We start from the raw sequence: 23,252 nt of genomic DNA on the forward strand, positions 1-23,252 counted from the left end.
GTGCTATATTTTCTGGACAATTGTGTGTCCATGCCAGGTATGCATTGATGTGCTCACGTGTGCGCGCGGGGCCATATGTGTGTGTGTGTGTGTGTGTGTGTGTGTGTGTGTGTGCGCGTGCGTGCGTGCGTGCGTGCCTGTGTCAGTGTGTATGCATTATGCATGCCTGCATGTTTATCATACAACTAATTGTTCATGGCAGTGTCTTTCCCTGGCACAATAAACTAAAGCTTTTAAATCAATTTGTGCAGATAATGCAATCAGCCAGGCTAACACAGAGTCATTGAAAGAAGCCTGCAGCGTTTCTGACCTCAGTGGTGTGTTTCTGCTCTGGTTTCTGTAAGGCAAGGACAGAACTGACAAATAGGACAGACACACAAGTGGAGTCTTCCGTATATTGATATTAAATTGTAAAACAGTAATTTAAGTTATTGTAATTAATCATAGCATAAATCACAGTGCTGACCTGCAGAATGCCTGTGAAGTTTGAATGCTGGAGCTAAACTTGTGCCAGTTAGTGTTCAGATCCTACTTTGACAACTAATGAGAAGATTGAGGAGTGACGCTGACGCCACAGTGATTTGTGATCAGTTTTTTATTGCAAGATATTATCACAGGATTATTGTGTCATGGTAGTATCTTTATCATGGTTATGACAGTGTTATGAGTTGAATATCATCATGGTGACCGTCTCCACTCTTTTCTACAGTCTATGGTTTTAACTGTAGACCAAACAAATCTGGCATAATGCTGATTCAGAGTCTACCTTAGATGTCAGTCATGCTGTCGACTGATTGGTAGGGACAGGACCGTTCACAGCCATTACAATCCCATGAATATATTGCTGCTGGTATGTAATGAGCGGCATGACAGCAGCATTTTAGTTTATGTGGAAACAAGGCAAGGCAAGGCAAGGCAATTTTATTTGTAGACCCCGTTTTCACCAACAGTTTATCTCAAAGGGCTTCACATGGCATCATAACAACATCCTCTGCCCTGAGACCCTCACATCGACAGGAAAAACTCCATAGAAAACCCTTTTAACAGGGAAAAATCTGAGAAACCTCAGGGTGAGCAACAGAAGAGGATCCCTCACCCAGGAAGGACAGACGTGCAGTAGGTGTTGTTACAGACAAGAAAACAGTTTACAATGCAAAATGTGGGAAACATGGAAATGTTAACAGTTGAAGAAGGAAGCTTCTGGAAGGGGAGGCAGGGAGAGCAAGCCAGCTTGATGGGGGACTGGATGGCAGACTGGTTCATGGAAGGGGAGCACAGGCCGGTGTGACAGTAGGGAATAAGGGGGGGGGGGGGGGCGATGCAGGCGGCGGTTGGGGCTCTGGTGGATCAACAAGCACATCATCATTATGTTGGGGTCATTTTTACTGTGGTTCTTGTGGTGAGGTTAATGGAAAGATCAGGGTTTGGGTTCAAATAAGCACTACTATCAACTGACATGGGAGTCTACTGTAACATCCATGTCCCAGCATGCTATCTCTCCATTTCCCACTCATTCAGCTCTGTGACTGGAACTATTGCTGACTTAATGATGGAACAATAGTACCCGACTCTTGGTGTTTGCAGTTCGTCGTGAGCTGTGACGCAAATCCCCCCCCCCCACATTCCCTTAATGATACACTCATCATACAATTTTCAGAAGTGGTGAGGTGAAGAGAAAAAGTCAACCTGTCTGAAAATCAAATGGGGCCAAAAGTCAATTCCTGTCAGTTGGGTGAAGATAGATAGCAGTCGAGGGAACACAGAGAGGATGGGAGGTGATGACAGGAACAGGATTTACGTACGAAGACCCCAGTGTCTGCCTATCCCATCATTCTGCTCCTCCTCAGCTTTTATCTATGCACCATCTCGCCCCTCCTCTGTTTATTTCCTCTCTGCTCCTGGATCACATTTCCTCAACATCCTGCTTCAGATTGAGCTGAAAAGAATGACATTAACAAAGGAGATGCAGCAAGCAGCCAGGACCCGAGGCATTGAAATGAGGGAATGGGTACAAATTCTTAATTATTACAATAAAACATAGAGAATTGTGATGTCCTGTATTCAGTATTGAATTTTAATACATTCGGAGGTATCATTGCAGTTTAATCTTTGCTACTTTTCAGTGACAAATAGTATTGGCTGAAAATAAAACAAAATAAACTTTTGGTAATTAGATTAAAATTGATAAAAATTGTTATGATAAAAATTGTATATATACTGTGTATATATATATATCTATATCGATATAGATATATCGATATAGATATATAGATAGATTCCAACTGCTGCTGTGTTACGGAGGTGTTCTATTTAAGATATCTTTTGTCCAGGTTTCCATTACCTTCTCCCCTTCATGACGAATTTTTTCCTTGGGTCCAACACTTTGCTGTCCCTCTCCTCCTCCACCCATCACACCTTTCTTTCCTCTCTTCTCACCCTCTCTTCCTTCTATGACCCTGCTTCCAACAGTATCTCTTGCGTACCCTTCATAACTACACTCAAGCTGTGACACACAATGAAGGAGGCTATTTTCGGCCCATCACGTCCAGAAACTGCTTATTGTTTTCTTCTCACACAAGACCAGCAGACTATAATTACTTTGACCCCCCCCCACACACACACACTGCCAATACACATGGCTAGAAATAGTTGCTGCATGAAGCTGCTTAGCTGCTCTCAGTGGATGATGGGAAAGTGGATGACCTTCAACTAATATATGTGTTCAGAGTTAATGAATGATAGTTCTTCATTCTTAAAGCAGCTAAGCACTTTCACCCCAAATGAGGTTGGAGAAGGTGGCTAGAATTTCCATCATCTCTGGAAAATTCTCATGACATTTTGTTTCTGGACAGAAAATAAGCTGAAACCATCACCATCTGGACACTTACAGTCCATGCAAGACCCCAGTGACATGGTGCGTGGTGTATTTTTGTCCTGTATCATAGTAACATAGCGTTCTTTGTCAAACGGCCAAGTGCTCTACCCCTACCTTTACCTCCGCTGAGACTAGCGAGGTGAGCTGTAGTTCCTCTTGACCATCTGCCATGACTCTGACCACACTGAGACAATAACAGGCCAGTCGAGAGGGAGAGCAAGTGGGCGGAGGAAGGATATACAAATATGCTCGCTTATAATTACAATCTAAAATAACAAGCTGATGCACAATAAAAGTCACAGCCATTACTCAAGAGAATCTACAAATTATCTTTCAGTTTCACATTGAGGTAGATGTAAATAATTGGGTGGTGATATTACACACACACACACACACATATATATATATATTTTTTTTTTTACTCAAGAAAAAAAACCAATGAGTCAAAGACAATGAATTGATCCTGTCATTGATTCCTCCAGACTTTAAGTTTTGTTGAAAACGAAAGCACCCTGGCAGATGGCTTGTTCCTTTACGATAAACATCGAGACTTTCAAAGCATCTCCAACAACCGGTAGTTGCTTCTGTCTTCTAGAAAGTTATGGTGGCTGACGGTTTACAGAATGACCAGACTGGGTCTGTTCCTCAGTGTATCCCTGGCACACAGAACCACCTCTGTCAGTTTGCCTCCATAATTTACCTCTATGGGGTTTTCAGATCATCAGATGTGATAATATGTAGTTTATCATTTATGTAAGGGACATTTGCTGATTAAGTGGTTTTTAAATGTGGCCCAGGACGCATTTGCTTTCACACTGTAAAAAGGATGTGCTCACCCAGACCACCTCCTAACATAGTCACAGTGAATGGCCATCAGTGCATCCTGCTCTGAGCCGTCACCCGGAAGACATGAGGATCACCTCACTAACATTTTACAACCTTTTATTGTGGATTTTAAAAACTTGACTGTGTTGCCTCCTGAGTGAGATCCACCAGATGTAACATATTCATACACAATTATGGCTAGAAATTCTTTTCCTGATTGTTCAATTAATCATTTGACCCATAACATATGCTGTGGAGTTTTGGGGACCAATGTGCTTGGGCACAGGACGGATCGCCCTGCATGAGTCGGCCCTGAGATTCCCCATGGTCTTTCTCTGGAAAGGCAGGGGGCATTTTCACTCACCAGAAATGGCCTCAATAGCTGTGGCATAAAAGGTTATAAGAATCACAAGGAACATGGAAATCTTGTGGGTTTCATGTGGTAATCTCAAAGACAGTATCACATTGTTTTGGTGACAAATTGTCAAGTTTTTGGATCTCATCTCCAAGAGTTTGAATCCCAAACAGCATCACCTAATTTCCATTCAAGTCATCCAACGGATGAGAAGTGATAAGTTGCTTGCTCCACATAATGCAAGGTTTAACTCATATTTACAACCAATTTAAAGACTGAAATGTACTGAAACTTTGTTTTACTTCACTCTGTGATATAGATTAAAAAAAAAAAATATATATATATATATATATATATATATACACACGTGTGTGTGTGTGTGTGTGTGTGTGTGTGTGTGTGTGTATGATCTCTTCGTATCAGGATTTAGGATTTAATGAGGTTTTTAAATGTGATCATGCAAAGTTCTGTTGTGTTCTGTTTATAACAGTGGATGAATTTTCAGTGACATCACATCATCACATTGCCTGCACAGCAAGTATGTAGTGCAGCACATTAACGATTCTCACTGCCCGCTGCTTGGCAAAGCACTCCCATCCCGTCCCAGAATGCACTGCTGCGGCATTATGTAAGAGGCTGTTCTAGTCTATTCTTAGCTCTACCTCACTGAGAAGTAACAGCGCTGTTTGATTGAGAGTCAAAAACACAAAGATGTGTTGAGGCGGGAATCATCATTGAGGTGAGAACCAGCACAGTGGGCTCTTCTGCCATCATGCTCTCAAACTGGGACACGGGCAGGACAGCCTGCCCATGTTTGGCATTCGTAGGAAGTAGAGGTGTACAGTATATGTGGGTGTGCGGTGGATGGGATTTATATATTAAACAGCACAACAGAAAATGATTTATAAATAGTAAATTTCACAATCTAAAATAGAACATGCTCAGAGCTCAATGGAAACATCTGCCTCGTCCTAAACTTTGCAGTAAAAGACTGGTTCTCTTATTCTCTACTACTCATGACAAACTGTCTTTACATGAAGAAATCCCCATCTGTCATGTGTATCTATTGTGTCATTATCCCTTTCCTTCATCCCTTCATCCCCAACTGTTCAGTTTTTTCTTGATGTATGCCCAATCCTATAATGAGTAATGCCTGGGAAGCTCTGTAGACACCATTTGTTGCATTCTGGTGAATGTGTGTTTGTGCCTGACCAATAGCAAAAGGATGAAGTCCTGAATAATGACTGTGAATAATGCATTTACAGGGAGACTAAAGAGATATATCAGACATTCATGTTAAGAAACTGATTATTTGAGAAGCTGAATGAATGATTATTTTTGCTCAAACACCATGTGAGTACATGTACCCCTAGGGGCACCCAGATATGAGGGGGTATGAAAAAAAAACAAAAAAGAACCTGTAGCATTCTTACAGTCTACTCCATCAAATATAAACCTTTTTTAGGGCCTGAGCCCGAAAGGAACTTCGGGGGGAAGACCTATTGTTGTAAGGTTTGTTTCTTTTTTCCACCGCCACTTTGAACCTTAATTTGGCCCCTAAACACACTCAAAAACTCACCAAATTCAGCACGCACATCCAGTCTGGCGAAAAATTTTACAAAATATCAAAATTAACCCCCCCAAATGCTAAAATGTGCTCAATAGCACCACCTAGGTCTCGGCCTACTACAGCCTGCCACGGCCCGTAGGAATGTCGTAGAGACATGGAACCAAACCTAAATTATTGGTCTCAAGACCTACAAATGATTTGGAGACACTTATGACCTAAATCCAACAGGAAGTCCACAATATGGACATCAAAGGACAATTTTGTCCCCATTTTGGACCCCAAACAAACACTGCCTCCTCCTAGGGTGTTCGTGTTATTGACTTCAAAATTTAATGCATGACTCATGACACTGTGATGAACAAAAGATATTGAAGTAGTCTGTAATAACTTGAAGGGTTTGGATTTTAGAAGCCCTCAAACTCCAGGACCCACTTTTCACCTTACAATGTAAACCAATGGGGAGACTGTCTCCTCAGACACACATAGCCTCAAACAGACGCTTCTCACTTCTAAACTATAACTCACACTACTGCACAAATAACATCACTAGATCCATGACAAAAAAACCTACAAAAATATGATGTTACATTCAACTTTTGACAACAGTCATGGAGTTTAAAACTCTAAAAATCCTCCTCTCCACTCAGGCACAGGGGGCAGAGCAGCAGGGGAGGGGGACTGAGGGGTACTTTTCCTATCTATGTGAAGAAGTTGTGTACATTTGTTTTTATATTTTTATAAACATCAGAATCACTTTGGGTTGGATTTGTCAGATATTTTTGTATAATTTATGTTTTTTAGTGGAGGATTTTAATAGTCCTCAAGAAGGGTTGAAATAGGAAGCAGAATTAATAAAGTCATTGGTTGGGGCATGATTGTCACTCTGCATTAGATTAATATTTAACTCACCATGTATAAAACTCAATTTTCCTTTCTTTGCCAATCATGTCAAGTGACGCACAAAAAGCATCAATAATATATATATATATGTATATGTATGTATATATATATATGTGTGTATATATGTGTGTGTGTATATATATATGTGTGTATATATATACATGTATGTATGTATGTGTGTATATATATATATATATATATATATATATATATATATATATATATATATATATATATATATATATATATATATATATATATATAAACCTTATTCAAAACTTACAGCTTTTCTCTCACTATTGACAACTCCACTCCCCTCAGGTTAAGATTTTGGGTGTCATTCTTGTCAGCACACTATCCTTTCAATCCCACATCAACAACACTGCCTGTTTTCACCTGCGAAGTATCAACCGCCCACCCCCAACACTGACGCCATCCTTGTCCACAGTCTCGACACCCCTTGTCTGGACTATTGCAACTCTCTTCTCTACAACCTCCCCAACAAATCCCTCAATAAACTTCAACTTGTCCACAATTCAGCTGCCCGCATCATAACCTGAACCCCCTCTATCCACCACTTCACTCCTGTTCTCCAACAGCTCCACTGGCTCCTGGTTCAGGTCCATATCCAATTCAAAGTCCTCCTGTACATACAAGGTCATCCATAACCTCGCCTCCCCGTATCTGTACGATCTCCTCCACATTCCCACACCCTCCCTTGCCCTAAGATCTTCATCCTCCGTACACCTGTCTGTCCCCTCCGCCCATCTCATCACCATGGGGAGTACAGCCGCTCTGCCCCCCAACTTTGGAATTCATTACCAGCCCAACTCAGAAACATTGACTCATTCTCCCATTTCAAATCACAACTCAAAAAACATCTGTTTTACGTAAATCGCGTTCTGCACATGACACTTTATCTATTGTTCTGTCTTTGTTTTGTTTTTGTTGTTCCTCTTGTTTTATTGCTGCTACTTTTTTGTATTCTATGTAGAGTCCTTGAATGATGAGAAAGCCTTTTAAATAAATGTATTATATATATATATATATATATATATATATATATATATATATATATATATATATATATGCATTTGTACAGTGAATATTTTTGTTGAACTGAAAACACTGAAGGGCATTGTGCAACAATTCTGTACTGATATCACTATGTACAGGTTCTCTGATTGCCTTCACCCTGGTTAAATATGCACTCTGGCAGCTATGCCGTATTGGAAAACATATTGGCCCAAACAATATAACTGTGATAGGGTCCATGTAAGGCTGATAAAGATATTGGGACAGAGATCTCTTGTCTCTGTTGATCTGTGGTTTGACGGAAGTTTCCCAGAAGCTTAATACAATTCAACATTTTTTCATTCACCATAAAATATGTACTTTAAAACCACACTGCTGAATTTGTTCAAAGCATAATGTTAGCTTTAAGTCAGTGAAGATTCTCAGTTATCAAGGTCACGGTGTCACCTAGGTACTGTACTGCAGTCAACAAACTGGACTTTTTCAGTTCCCTACAAAATGTTTCCCCCCCATCCCGCATCCAAGAGGCCTCTTGGGTTCTTAGTCACTTGTGGGGAGTTGCTGGCTTTTTTTAATGTCTCTGCATGGGAGTGACCTTCTCCAGAGTTGCTGGTTGCGTGTGAACTCTGGGTTTCAATTTGACATTTGCTGGCGCAACAAGTATTCATGAGTGGTGGTTGATCCAACCGGTGTCTATGTGGGTTCGCAGGGCCAGGGGGATCAGGGTGTGAATGAGTGCTGAATTTCCTAGGGAGGTTGTTGCTCAGTACTGTATTGTAGGTGAGGGACAGGTATGACGACGGCCGCCTCCTCTGTTCAGGGATGGATGCTCCTGTTTGATGTAGATGGCTTCTTTAACTTTGACTGTCCCTCCTCTTTCAAGTGTAAGTGGACACATAATTTACTAATTGTGACCTCATCCGGTGATCACTGTTGTAATTGTGACCTCATCTGGCAGACTGCCGACCCATCCATTGTTATTAGGGCCTGAGCCCGGAGGAACTTCGGGGCAAAGACTCTATTGTTTTTGCCAAGTTTGTTTCTTTTTTCTGCCGCCACTTTGAACCATAAATTGACCCCCTAAACATGCTCAAAAACTGACCAAATTCGACACGCATATCCGGTCTGGTGAATAATTTTATAAAAATGTCAAAATTACCCCCCCCCCCCGCCAAAATGTGCTCCACGGCACCACCTACAGTTCTAAAAACGTGTTCTACAGCCTGCCACGGCCCGTAGGAATGTTGTAGATAAATGGAACCAAAACTCAATTATTAATCTCTTCAAAACCTACAAATGATTTGGAGACACTTATGACCTAAATCCAACAGGAAGTCCACAATATGGACATCAAAGGACAATTTTGTCCCCATTTTGGACCCCGAGCAAACACTGCCTCCTCCTAGGTTGTTCATGGTATTGACTTCAAAATTTAATGCATGACTCATGACACTGTGATGAACAAAAGATATTGAAGTAGTCTGTAATAACTTGAAGGGTTTGGATTTTAGAAGCCCTCAAACTCCAGGACCCACTTTTCACCTTACAATGTAAACCAATGGGGAGACTGTCTCCTCAGACACACATAGCCTCAAACAGACGCTTCTCACTTCTAAACTATAACTCACACTACTGCACAAATAACATCACTAGATCCATGACAAAAAAACCTACAAAAATATGATGTTACATTCAACTTTTGACAACAGTCATGGAGTTTAAAACTCTAAAAATCCTCCTCTCCTCTCCACTCAGGCACAGGGGGCAGAGCAGCAGGGGAGGGGGACTGAGGGGTACTTTTCCTACCTATGTGAAGAAGTTGTGTACATTTGTTTTTATATTTTTATAAACATCAGAATCACTTTGGGTTGGATTTGTCAGATATTTTCGTATAATTTATGTTTTTTAGTGGAGGATTTTAATAGTCCTCAAGAAGGGTTGAAATAGGAAGCAGAATTAATAAAGTCATTGGTTGGGGCATGATTGTCACTCTGCATTAATTAGATTAATATTTAACTCACCATGTATGAAACTGCACAAATAACATCACTAGATTTCTGACCAAAAACCCTACAAAAATAAGATGTTACATTCAACTTTTGACCAAAATCTTTGGATTTATGAGCATTTTTCCCATGACAAACTCTCAAAGAATCCTCCTCTCATGTCCACTCAGGCACAGGGGCCAGAGAACAGAGAGGGGAGGAGGGGTCTTAAATTCACAGCTCTCAGCTCGGCACTGACAATTTGTGTCAGACTGAGGCTTCTATCTCCTAAACTACAACTGTCACCACTTTCTTACCTACATAGTTGGATTCAAGACAACTCATGCTGCTCGGCCCCGGCGGGTGCAAGGAGTCAAAGGCCCGTAACACCGTAACAATGCTGCTTGCAGCTTTGATTCGGGCCTGAGCATGAAGGAACTCTGGGGCGAAGACCTATTGTTATTGTACTGTTTTTTCAATTACATTAGAAGCCCTAGCCTAGTCAATTACATTAGAAGTGCTAGCCTAGCCAGTGGTTGCGCTTGTGGAGCTGTGTACACCACAGTTTTAATTTATGTTTAAAGAGACAGAACAATTCCCCATAAACAAGCACGTCTGTGACAGTAACAACAAAAGCTTCCTTTTTCAGGCATAAATGTTGAGAAGATCCAGACTCTGTGGTCCTGTGCGTACCTGGTATGAGAATCTGTCTTGATGTGATCTTACCAAGTGGTCAGCTCTACTGAGTGTTCACACTTGGCTTTAAAATACCTCCTCACGTGTGTCTCCTGTGATCAGATTTTACATCCCCGTACTTTTTGTAAATAAACACCTACAACACTTTTTGTTTGCAGTGTTTTTGTTCAGGTTTGCCCGCAACAGTCAGTATTTACCACAAGCAAAACACACACGTGTTGCTCTAATTGGGCATTTGTTGCTGAGGATCGTATCATCAACACATCTGTCTTTCACTGACAATTTTAGCATTAACTTCATTTAGGCTACCATGGAATCACACCTCTTCTCAATTCTCATAATCTAAAACAGCACCCATGAATTAATTATCTATAGGGCCTGTCCACAGTCAGGTGGTGCTGGGCCCTCATCTGAAAAAGACATTCGGCTGCTGTTGTGCCACTGGTTCCCCTAAAATGGTACACCCTAGTGCTCCTAACAGCTTTTTCTGGTGGGAACCCTACACACCGAGAGAGGGATTAATCTCTCTTCCTTTCTGTCTCAATTTACAGACGGATAGGGGGGGCACCCACAGAGAGAAGCAGGTAGACAAGGACAGAGAAGGAGACGTCTGTGAAGGAAGAGAGGGAATACAGCAGAGGACTGAGTGTATCAGTTTGGAAACCACTCCTCTAACCAATATTTTTTTCTATTAAAGGCTTTAAATGACTGTGATAAACAGGCTGCACTTAATGATGAATCCACAAAGAATGATCCAAGTTGTCCTCAGTTCTAGAATTTTAGCTCATTATTTCAGGTTTTCAGCCAGTAACTTTGCTGTTTTGATTCCGTCCAGCCACTCTAATCATCCCAGCCGGGCGGTAACAGGCAGATGCTTTTAGCCACACTGAGTTTGTGGTGACAATATAAAAATAGCATAGTACAGTCATACTAGCCGTGCAAACAAACATTGATCTAAAATAATAACCATCATCAATCATCATCATCATTGCTGCTATTACGTCAAACAGTTGGTGGTGAGTTTGAAAAATAGACTGTTACTGAAGATATAGAAAAGTAACCAGAGAAATACTGTCACTACCCTCCATGCCCTTTTCTACTGTACTGCTTTTTTACCAAGTTTTCCAGTGAGTTTGGGACCAGACTCCTTGCAGGACTTATCCAAAATTAGTCTCAGATCTAGCCTTGCTACTTCTGGGGGCAGGCCTGCCCCCTAAGGCCATGTTTGTGATGTCAAATGTGACATACCAAAAGGTAAATAAAACAAAGAAGCAGTCAGTCAGCATTTTTTTTTTTTTTTTAGGAGGTTTACCCACCTAAAAAAATAAACACATATAAATGCTGGTGTATGTAGATACATTAAGATAAATTAATAACAAATAAGAACAACCAATGTAAATAATAAGACTTGAGGAAATCATCAAAATACAATTTAATAAAATAAATAAAAGCAAGACTGACCAGACAGATGTGCAGCCTCCAGGCACAAAAGGCGACATTTCCAGTTGTAGCTTGTCTGGGCTGAGACCCTCTGAGAACGGGGGTCTTTGTTTTCTCCTGCTGTACTGAAGCCAACTCCACTTGATAAAATGATCCTTCCATTGTCTTCATATTTATCTGGATTGGGTGCATATTCATCCTTTTTTGACTGTTTTCTGGCAGAAGAACTGGGATATGTTCGCTGGCACAAGCTCGTCTGTCTGATCTGTACATGACCACAGTTAATTAGTGTTTGTCACCAACATAGTTGTAGGAGTGGGTTTGAGATTTTATTCTGCCGTAGCAGCTCACAAATTATCATGCTGGCCGCGAAGATGAAATATTTTCACATTTTTCCTCTGTAACTCATTTCACAAAGCATTTGTAAAAACCTGTGAAACTGTCTGAGCCACAGGAACACAAAATATACCAATCACATTAGGTTATGTAGTAGCTATAATTGATTGAAATGAAAATGTCACACATCACCACTGACCTTTAAGACCATATCTGTAATTATTAAATGTTTCATAATGAGCAAGAGAAGATGATAAGTGCATTTTCTCTCCTCTGCTGTCTCCTTTCTCTCCCTTATTTCATCATTTGTCTATGAGATGATTGTGTAATACCATGTTCTTATCAGAGAATGGAAAAAAAAAGAAAGTGAGCATGTGATGCTTTGTGGGAGGTAAGGACCACCTCCCCATGAGTGCTGATGTATTTCTCAATAGGCAACAACAGCAGGATTTGTCTCATGAATGCTCTCTGTAGCTTCCTGGGGAAAGTCCACAACAAAATACAACACACAGAAGCATTACAAAACAAAGTACAATTATACAATAGAGCCAAAAATATGTATCTGAAAAAACATGCCAAAACCCACATATCTGTTACAACAAAATAATATTTCATGAGATGAACTTCTCTCTGTACCTGTGTAAGCCAAGTACACATCCTAGAGTCCATTATTTCTAACTGTTCCCTAACACAAACATGCCTCAACACTTTTCCCCTGGCTAGCAGATTTAAGCATGAACAAAATATGGAAAGAGGAGCTCTGAGAGGTTAGAAAATGTCCATTTATTTAGAACTGAACTTAAAATACACTCCTTCTTAAAATACCTGCCCAAGTCATCTTTTGACAGAGGGTGGCATGGTGGTGCTGTGGTTAGCACTGCTGCCTTGGACCAAGAAGGTTCTGGGTTCAAGCACGGGGTCTTTCTAAGTTGAGTCTGCATGTTCTCCCTGTTCCTGTGTGGGTTCTCTCTGGTACTCCAGCTTCCTCCCACAGTCCAAAGACATCAAGAGGGGACGAGGCCACCTGCTAACCCGTTTGGCCTGTGACAGAAAATGTGAACCAAAGGAACCTCTGCTCTGATTGCAACCTCCTCTTAGGAGATGGACATACTTCCATAAATAAGTCATTCCATTTCCTTTATACTGGGACAGTGATAGTAGTTCAATTCTGGCATCTATGAACGTGAACCCTCTGACTTTAAATTAATTAGGGTGGTTTTTTTTTCCCCTTTTTTAATAAAGAAATGGGCTGGTTGGTGTGGTCCTATTACTTTGGATATGACTCTGCTTGTGGTGCTGGAAAGGAACCTTTGGCCAATTCTTGATTGGGCAGGAGTACCGAAGGGATAATGAGAGTTCATTCATCTAGTCTACAAATGTTTTGCTACCTTGTTCCTCATGGTGTCTTGTGGAGGGTGCTGTGTGTGTGCAGGGTCCCAGGGATGTTGTTACAAGACTTCCAGTCTTTGTATAACTGCTGCATCACTGTCCTTTGTCAAGCACATTACCAATGGACGTTGGGCTCCAAGTACTAGCCCTTGTCAGCTATTTTGTTTGCTGCATACGCTAATGGAATGTATGGATTTGTTGGCCTCATAAGACTCAGACTCTCTCTCACACATCCTCTCTCCATCCAGACTTCAGCGACCAGTTGCTGGAGGTGGTTGGCTTAGAAGGGGCCATAGAGATGGGACAGATCTACACAGGACTGAAGAGTGCAGGACGCAGACTGGCTCAGTGTGCTAATGTCACCATCAGGTCAGTTTACTGCCACGTTTAATCCACTCCCCTCTCTTCTGGTCCCTCCTTCATCAGTCTCGTGACACAAACCTCCTTTTGCGATACTTACTCCTATAATTGCTGAATGTTGTGAATCCAGCCGCACTCTACAAATGTATTATCAAAAATAAATTCCTTTTGGGTGTTTTTTTTCTTTGCACTTGAAGGTTAAAATCCCTGCAGTATCTAAACAAAAGCATTCTTTTACTTAATGAATTACAGATGGCAACTGCATGTTTTACTAAGTGAGCAGCTGGACCCAGAAGCAGTCACTGGATAGGAAATAATCTATCTGTTACAGTGCTGCTCTGAGTTTTGAATATCCCCCCCCCCCCCCACACACACCTGGTTATTTAAAATAGGGGGCATAAAAATCTTGTTTTCTCCCCTCTTTATTGGTAAATAACCATAACATTCAGTTCGAGAACTTCTTACCATACAACGCATGCAACAACCAGGGGTGGAAGGAGTACAGAAAAAAAATCCACTGAAGTAGAAGTACTGTTACTTTGAAATTTTACTTCAGTAGAAGTAAAAATATTGGCGTAAAAATTTACTCAAGTAAAAGTAAAAAGTAGCTCACTCAAAATGTACTCAAAGTAAAAGTTACTTAGTTACTTTTCGGGGGGGGGGTCAGGACTGTGTATGGCAAACCATTAGCCACCAATGCTATCGAACTGTTAGTTACTTACCTAAGGCATTGCTAACATACACGTTAATGGCAACGGTAGCTACTGTACTGAGTTATTGATTTAAAGGAACGTTATCTTACCTGTACGTGCTTGCGCAGGTTTGATGCCGAGTTTCTGAACACAAATATGCGGGTATCTTTGGGACAAAGCTTCCCCTGCATAACCAAGCTGTTCCCGTCTCTGTTCTTGAACTCGAAAATGTCCGTCAAATATGGCCAGGGATTCATTTTGTTTTGTTCATCTTCGCAACTTCAACCGTATCCGTTTCAGTTGAATTCATTTTTGAAGTTTCTGTGTCATACGTTCAGTCTCCATGTCTTCATGTCTCGCGGTAAGCGGCTGACGTCACTGGCGTACACCTGGGCGCTGGCTGCAGCTGTTGCCAGGGCGACCTTTGTGAAACTGTGGATTTATTTTACTCTGTAACGGAATCGGTTTAAAATGTAGCGAAGTACTGTTACTTGAAAAAAAGAAATTTAATTAAGTAAAAATAAAATTACAGATTTTAAAAAGTACTCAAAAAAAGTAGAAGTACACAAAAAAGCTACTCAATTACAGTAACGAGAGTAGATGTAATTCGTTACTTTCCACCCCTGGCAACAACCAACATAATCAGGACATACATCAGCTGTATATTGATTTTATTGATTGGAATACAATTGTTTGGTTTATATTATTGTGTCCACCATGTTAACATACGACAGGCCTCATAAATAGATGTCATGGATAAATGTAGAGCTGTTTGATAACATTTTCATGTGCCTATCTTATGGTAGCACTACCATGCAACAAACCCTGACTCACCTGTTTGCTTATCAAGTGAGCCAGCAGAGACACCTTCAGTGAGTGGAAAAACAACTTCCCTTATGCAGCTCTGGATTTCAACCAATTTAAACAAATATATTAGTTATCATTTGGTTCATCTTATTTTTTTGGAAATTAAAAAGTGCCCCCACCCTCCTCTCTGCGATTTCATTGTGAGTGAAGCACCGTGTGTAACACCATGTGTGTTTCATTACATTAACAACCTCTACCGGAAGATGAGTACCCAGTAAAACTTCCTCATTGGTCACTTCGAATTCAAAAACTATTCATATTTAATCAATACACATTATTAGTTGTGTTACAGTGCAAATGGACAGAATTATTCAAGTATCATACAAGACTGGGAACATGTTTCCAAAGATTACTGCCTCGGAGTACAAGCAAGATGGGGTTTGTAATAAGATTTTGAAAAATAAGTTTAAAAAAAAACAACAACTTATGTATTATATGCAGTTTGGAAATCATACACCTCTGGCCAAGGACTAAAATTGTGAAATTTTAAATGTGATTTTCTCCTCTCATTTGCTTGACTTTAAATGTTGAAACGACTGTACAAAGCGAAGAACACAGGACTTAAAACCCAATCTATCAGACTTGTCATTTGCTTGTCCTGGCTTGTGAGCTTGAGTTTGAAGGCTCAACAAAGACTAGCCTTTCCTCTGCTGAAAATATATAAAATTTGTCATAAAAACGATCACGATAAAACACGTTTAAACAACAAATTCCACATCACACATTCAGGATTTGAAACTCTCAGTTCTCAATTGTGTTAATGTTACTGAACCCCATTTGAGTTAGAGTCACAGAGCTCATTGTTTGAGTCCAACAAATGTTTTAAATACATAAAAGTGATTTTAGATCATGATTTTGTGGCTCTGACAAGACTCCGCCCATCTACTGTAGCATCCACAGTGAGTCAGTTACTGTACCAAAGAAGTGACATTTAGAAATCTTTCTCTTGCCCCCAATATTTTCCTAGACTAGAATTAAACGACCATTCATCACACTCATTCTCCCATACTGTGATTCTTTGGCCAGAGAGGTATGCATGAAAGTCTAAAACCAACTTTAAGTGTGTGTGGTGACTGTGTGTGTCTATACAGTGGGTCTGTGAGTTTAAAGAGTCGGGGCCTGTCTGGGAATGGGTCTCATGGGAACAAAGGGTGTAGTGTTTGTCCTGGGGTAGTGTGAACAGGCCTCTCTTGCTTCAGAGACGTGTGTGTGTGTGTGTGTGTGTGTGTGTGTGTGTGTGTGTGTGTGTGTGTGTCTGACCTAAACAACCTACCTCCCCACCCCATTTTCGCTCATTCTGCCCTACCCCCTACCACTGTTGCTCATCCCATGGCTCTCTGTTCACAGGACGTCCCGGCGGCTGCCCATGCAGATTGATGGTGAGCCCTGGATGCAGCCCCCGTGCACGGTGAGAGCGAACACTGCTGCTGCTCTTTATTTCCAACCACAAACACTACTTCATGTTTGAGAGTGGTTTTAAAAGAGATTCTGTCTTTGGAGATCTTTGTTGCATAAATATATCAAGGAAAACTGACCCGCCCACATACATTGGGATTTTATCCATGCAACCCACATGTACTTGTAGTTTTCTGTTACATATTGCAAGCATTCAGACCCAAAAATTTTACTGTGTTACAAAATTTATAAGGAATGGCATGAGATACAGTTCAGAATGTATTCTTGGGTTACTGGATCCATGATACCAATGTTTGATTGATAAGCTGTATGCCTGGCTGTGTGGAAGAGACTGGGATCATCCATTGATGCCCTGGACAAGTCATTCCAAATGCTTCTGCACTATTTAGACAATGTTTAGCTCCCTCCATGCTGTTTGGGCTCCTTCTAGAAAAATGTAGCCGATACGTGTACTGGCATACTTCTAATGCATGATATAGCACACGGACATACATGTAACTGAATAGAGCAGCCCCATTGACACTGACACCTGCACCAACTATCTGAGCAAGTATCAGACCAATGTCAATATCAGAAGAGTAGATTCATAATAGAAATATGCATACATTAGCATATTCTTTTGTGAAGGTGGGGCCAACACCTGCAAGGTTAGCTGTACTGCTCTGGTACACTGCCACTCATTTGACACTCAAAGTCACAGGACTTGGCAGACAAACCTGGCAACAACTGGATCCTGGGGCAGGGAATGTCACTCCTCCGACAGAGGTGAAGCCAGAACAAGACATGAAATGACACAAACTTAATATATATGGATAGCTTCTCAGCAGCACAGCTTTAGCTCAGACCCATGTCACTGTCCCAGTCTGGGTCATCTTGGCTTGCTCTGGATGCCAGTGATGAACAATCTCTTAACCTTGAGAGCTGAATAACCCAACTTCAGTCTGCTTTAAATTGCTTTCTTGTGTTGGCTCATTTCCTGACTCTTTTGTTCATCGTCCTCCTCTGTACACCCTCAGACTCAACCTCCAACACTGCCATGCCATCAAATTTCACAGAACTTATAGCAAAAGGAAGTCGTCTGTTCATCCTCACTGCGTTTCAGAAATGTTTTCTTTTGTCACAGATGACCTTCATGGGGGTGGAAGATTGAGAGCTTGTTGCTGTATTATGCTGAGTTACTTTCAAGGCCAGACAGAGTGATTTTGCAACAGCATGTTAGGGAGGAAGTGATGTATTTTAAAGCAGATATTGATGACAGAGTTGTACCAAAAGCCCTTTTTGACCGAAAGCTTCTAGAACATTACAGCCTACTCATACATTGGGATCCATACTGTGGTAAGCGCATTTGCACTCTAAATGCAAAATGTGAGTGCACTCTTAGTCTCAGGAACTGTTTGTTATTGGGACTGAAAAAGGCTCCGTCTGTCCATTGTTGTCGGTATTTTGACCGTGGTCTAAAGACAGGGAGAGCTAGGCAAACGATTCCATTGATATATTCCTTTGTTTTCTCCGATTCATCCTTGGATGTACCAGTTGGAAATTAAATTGAACTTTGCTGCTAGCCCCTCAGTCTTACGAAGATTTCTCATTTTTCTACTCAATGACGTTGCTGCTGGTTTGAAGAATTTCTTAAACACGGCAGTTGAAATAAAATGTGGCAATTGCTGAATCAATCAGATTGTTCAGTGGGGAAAGACCCTCCCCCATAATCTCTGTAATTTAAGAATGTACTACCTTGAGTGGTGGGAATTTTTTGGAAATAAAACTATATTCCGACACTGGTTCCAGTGTTTGAAACAAAGATAGTTCCTACAAAGGATCCTGGAACCCGGGAAAAGTTCACATGGTCCAATTGGGGCTTAAAATGGTTTTCATGGTGTTCTCTATCTCATTCTTACAGATCAGGATCACACACAAGAACCAGGTCCCTATGCTACTGGGTCCACCTCAGAAGACTCCGTTCTTTTTCTTCAAGAAACGCAACCGGAGCCGTGACTAGGACATGTGCGTCCATGCGCAAAACCACACAGATATCAGATACATATACATACACACACACACACCACCCACTGTAGAGGCAGCTCCATCAATCAGCTGGTTCCCAGGTTGGAGTTTGAAAGTGGGTGTTTATTGAAAATATCCCATTTACAAGTGGAACATTCCTAATGTCCAAAGGTCTACAGACAATTCATTCCCAAGGGAACCTGCAGGGACAGTACCCGAAACGAAATGACTCTCAGTATACAGTATCGACCAATTCCTGTGTAATCATCATCCTCTAGTCTGTCAGCAAAGCTCCGTCCTTGCCGTGGATTCAGTCCTAACCACATGTAAGTCACCCCCCAGTCCAAAATATTCAGCCATATGTGCTGCACTGCCTACTGAAGACAACTGCTGGGATATCCTTACAGCCATTAATGCAGGAAATAGATAAAATAAAGTAATAGTGAGTTAATATTCTTAGAAGAGAAGAGATCAAACACATCATAGTGGGGGGGGGGATTCAAATGAGAGCGGCGTGGCAGTAACATGGCTGCTTACAAGGCTGGTGAGTAAGTGGAGTAAGATGCACCTCTTGTTTGAAATACCTGTATGAATAATGGATCAGTGGCTCCTTGTAAAAATGATTGCTCTGAGGTCTCCCCACGGACTGACAACATAGTAGGGCTGACAAGATGAGTGGAAAATCTTCATCCATTATTGACGTATTTTGTTTAGAGCTTGATGGTAGCGGGGTGTAAAAGTTGCCTAGAACAGGAGCAAACATGCAGGCATTTTAGCCTCGTAGCATCACTGGCCTAGAAAAAAAAAGATCCTTCAAAGGATCTGACCATACGGTTCATGCAGAGGAACAAGCTGCCAGTTTATCCCTTGATAAATGAACAGTCTTGAATAAAGTTGAGATTTAAGCTTTCTCCTGGTGGTTGGTGCACTGTAACAAAACCATTCAGCAGCAGCTCCTGTGCAAAATATGCCAAAGGACACTTCTAACAAGACAGTGATTCTAATAAATCCCCTCGGGGATAACAGCAAGGCCCCTCAGGGTTTTAGTTAACACTGCATCGGAAGGGGTACTAAATTTATCTGTCTATTTCAAGGAGGGTTCTATTTTTCCTCTTGTGAAACCCTACGCCTCTGATGCCCATGTCAAACATCGACTCACAATGTCCGCTGTGTGGTCCGAGTGCAAATTCCAAGCTTGCTGCTACTGCGAGATGCTGGATGGGCTTAAGGAAGACACGGTTTGTTTGAATTCACCACATAAAGATGTGATTGTAATGGAAACCAGACAAGATGGGTTATTTTTTTTTAACCAGAGATTATGAATATAAAATATATGCCAGAAAGCTTTGTTTGTAAAGAATGTACTCCTATTTCTGTCCCCCCCCCAAGTAATGCAAATGATAATATACAGTGTGTGCAGACATAGATGTATGTGTATATTTCTGGAAAGCAGGTGTAGCTCACATTTACTGTACACACAACTGTCTTTTAATATATCATTGTTAATGTGGAATTCTTAGCTTAGAGGGGCTCAGATCAGTATTCTCCACCACATAGAGCCGCTTCAGTCTCTGTCCACAGGCAGTTTTCCTCTTCAGTGTAATTCAGATTTAAATGGATCAGCTTGGCTTCTTACTCACCCATGGAAGGAAACAGGAGGGACAACATTAAAATGACAGAAAACATCCCAATGATCTCAAGTCAAGGTCCACTTGTTTGCTTTTTGAGAGGTTTTACCAGCAACACATGGTCTTCTTCAAGAGGGTGGAAGTCATTCAAGAGTTGTCATATGACCAAAGGGTGGGAAGACAAATGATGACAAGTGGTAGTTGCTAGGGAAAGTAGAGTTTTGTTGTGGGGGGGATTCGTCAATGAGGAACAAAACTTTAGAGGTCAGAATTTGAGATACACACACACATCAATATCGACGTGCTAAACAACCTCAAAAAAAATGTATAATATTCGGAAATGTTGGCTGCTACCCGAGCACCTACATGTCTTACATAACAAGCGTTTTTGCACTGAGCTCAGTATGTGGACTGTGTTGAGCTATGCTAGCTCTATGACGTGCATCTTCTCACAATTATAACAACTAAGGGCAGACGAGTATGGGATTTGTGTGTCCATGGTGCTAAGATGAAGCTAGAAGTTCATCCTCACTGGGGCATGAATGTGTATAGCCAAAGTCACATTGATGTTAACTGTTCTGGTACGCAGTGAGTGATGTCTTTGTTCCCTCCCATATTGTCATAAATATCTCTGGTTCAAATTGATACCACTTTCAGGCTGCGCTGCTTAAGTCATGACAGAATTTGAATTAAATAACCCAGCACAATGAACAATCTATACAGAATATTGAGCCAATGTGATTTGACGAGCTCTAATAGCCCCTAGCTATTGCTTATTGTGATCGGGATTTCAACTTAACTTTGACTTTTATCAAGAGAGATTGGTCAGTTTGGTAATTTGGATATTTTAGAGTGCAAAAAAGTCTGGGGGCCCTGTATAGGTGATCTGTTTCACTCGGGGGATGGCTGATGGTGCTATGTGTTGACCGCGTGTTTGGGGCATGTTCAGCTTCAGTTTGGGATTTAGAGAGCATGTGATCAGAGCGCAAGCCACAGCACACAGCACAAAGAAGAAGTCATTAGGCACCTAATTATTCATAGGTGTGCTTCAAAAGGGGCATCAATCAAACCAATTAGAGTGCCTGATGTCATTTCCTTTAAAGCCCAGGTTGCGCCAGGACTTGGCGTGTTGCTGTTGAGTGGCAGATGCACTTCAGCTCAGAAGTGAACACTTCACATCAGGAGAAATGGATCTCCTAATGCATGCCAGGTGACAGTGCCAAGCACTTCTCAAGTTTATATAAGGGAGCAGCAGACATCCACCAAAGCCATGGAGGTGAAACAGGTCTGGGAGGAGGTGGCATTCAACGTTTCCACATTTTCCACATTGCAAAGCTGCGTATCTACTCATCTGATCAATGCAGCCATCAAATAGCACTTCACACATAATGCCACTGACCAAAGAGCCTCTTCTTGGTCTAGAGTTCAAATGTTTTCTGGTGTCTTATAATGGCATTACACCATGATCGCACCAGACAATGACTCATCAACATATTTAAGCACCTGCTTGTGTGGACAGAGTGCAAGTTAATTCACTACTTAAAGGCCAGTGTACTTGCAATGAAAATGTCATTTCGCTCATGTGAAACTAGCAGTGACACGCACCTGACTGATCACCAGCTAGCCCCATACTTAGGATAGAGCCCAGAGGCTGACATTACCAAGTAGGGCAGGAAAACAGTAAATTAACTCAGTCACCATGTTGTTGCAACCTTAGAAAAAATGTTTATCTTTGTAGGTATCTTAACAGTGGAATGATAATAGGTTATGATATTTATAACTCAGATATTGATACTGAATCAGCCCTATTCAGCTCCATTTAGTAAACTTTTAGAAAAGGAAGTAGTAAGTGGACCTTTAATTGAAAAGATTTTTTCTCACATGAATCCAAATGTGAAACTGCATGCGCTCATAAAGAGTACCAAAACTGATCTGAAAGCCTGTTAAGGCATGGTGACATCTTTAAAAATCAAAACTCAAATAGCAGAAAAAACAAATTACCTACATGAATTAGTAGTTTGAGGAAAACTGTCTTGAACGTGAAGGTGAACAACACAGGGCAGAATGACTGGTGTGGCAACCTGTTGGTACGAACTGAGCTCCCATTATTGGATGAGGCTTTTATGCCTTTATACCCTGTTTCCCTTTAAAACACACTGAGTCACTGTTCTAGCACCCAGGCCCCATGAAAACACTGTCTACTGTATGCTCATTCACAGATATCTAATCCACTTCAGTACAATTCTGAGTTGCATTATCTTTAAAACAAATACCAGGTGAAAGTAGTGCAACGTGACAAACATAACTGCAATTCTCCAATCAAATCTTTAGGGGAATGTTCCCTTAAAGGAAAATTTGCACATTGATTACCTCAAACGTACAAAATAGATCTTCAAGAGGTGAACATTTGGACTAGCACACATCGTATAAGGTGAACTGAAGGGTACACAACCCCCAACGAACATTTATACCCTTTAGGTACAAACTAGTACCTCTGTAATCTTATTCTGCTTATTTTGTCTTCACTGGAACCTGGGTGCAAAGAGAAATCAGTGTGAAAAGAGTGCATGTTTACACTGACTTAACATTTATTAATAATGGTTTTAGACAGCTATATTACCAAATGTACATATTTGTTTATAACATTTTATTGGAAGTCAACTTTCATTGCCGCATGCCTGCTGAAACAAAAGAGAACAAAAGAAGAGTGTGGATCAGACAATACAAGCATATTCTTTCCTTCAAAGCTCATTCATCTGATATATTTGTTGTGGATTTTCTTTCGTTTCTTTTTTGGGTGCATGTTTGTAATCAAGAAAAAGCAGACAAGCTGTCCTGTGTCATAAAAAAGATTATTCCCAGATGATGTTTCTACAATT

The 23,252-nt window shown here is 41.0% G+C and overlaps 1 protein-coding gene across 7 annotated transcripts in view; it reads left to right on the plus strand.

Annotated features, from left to right (window-relative positions):
• dgkg (diacylglycerol kinase, gamma) overlaps positions 1 to 23,252 on the plus strand; it is a 105,401-nt gene that overhangs the window by 80,053 nt on the left and 2,096 nt on the right. For 6 of the 7 annotated variants that reach the window (XM_086220745.1, XM_086220748.1, XM_086220747.1 and 3 more), the window contains 3 exons: positions 13,655 to 13,775; positions 16,673 to 16,733; positions 18,642 to 19,066. In XM_086220745.1, the coding sequence (XP_086076871.1) occupies positions 13,655 to 13,775; positions 16,673 to 16,733; positions 18,642 to 18,740 (281 nt within the window). In that variant the 3' untranslated portion in view covers positions 18,741 to 19,066. Of the gene's footprint in view, positions 1 to 13,654; positions 13,776 to 16,672; positions 16,734 to 18,641; positions 19,067 to 23,252 lie in introns of those variants that run through there. The other variant, XM_086220746.1, reaches the window with a different exon arrangement.

This window comes from Aulostomus chinensis, chromosome 12 (genome assembly GCF_037954235.1).
Source record: "Aulostomus chinensis isolate RoL2024-O1b breed Wild chromosome 12, RoL_Achi_v1.0, whole genome shotgun sequence".
Taxonomy (NCBI): domain Eukaryota; kingdom Metazoa; phylum Chordata; class Actinopteri; order Syngnathiformes; family Aulostomidae; genus Aulostomus; species Aulostomus chinensis.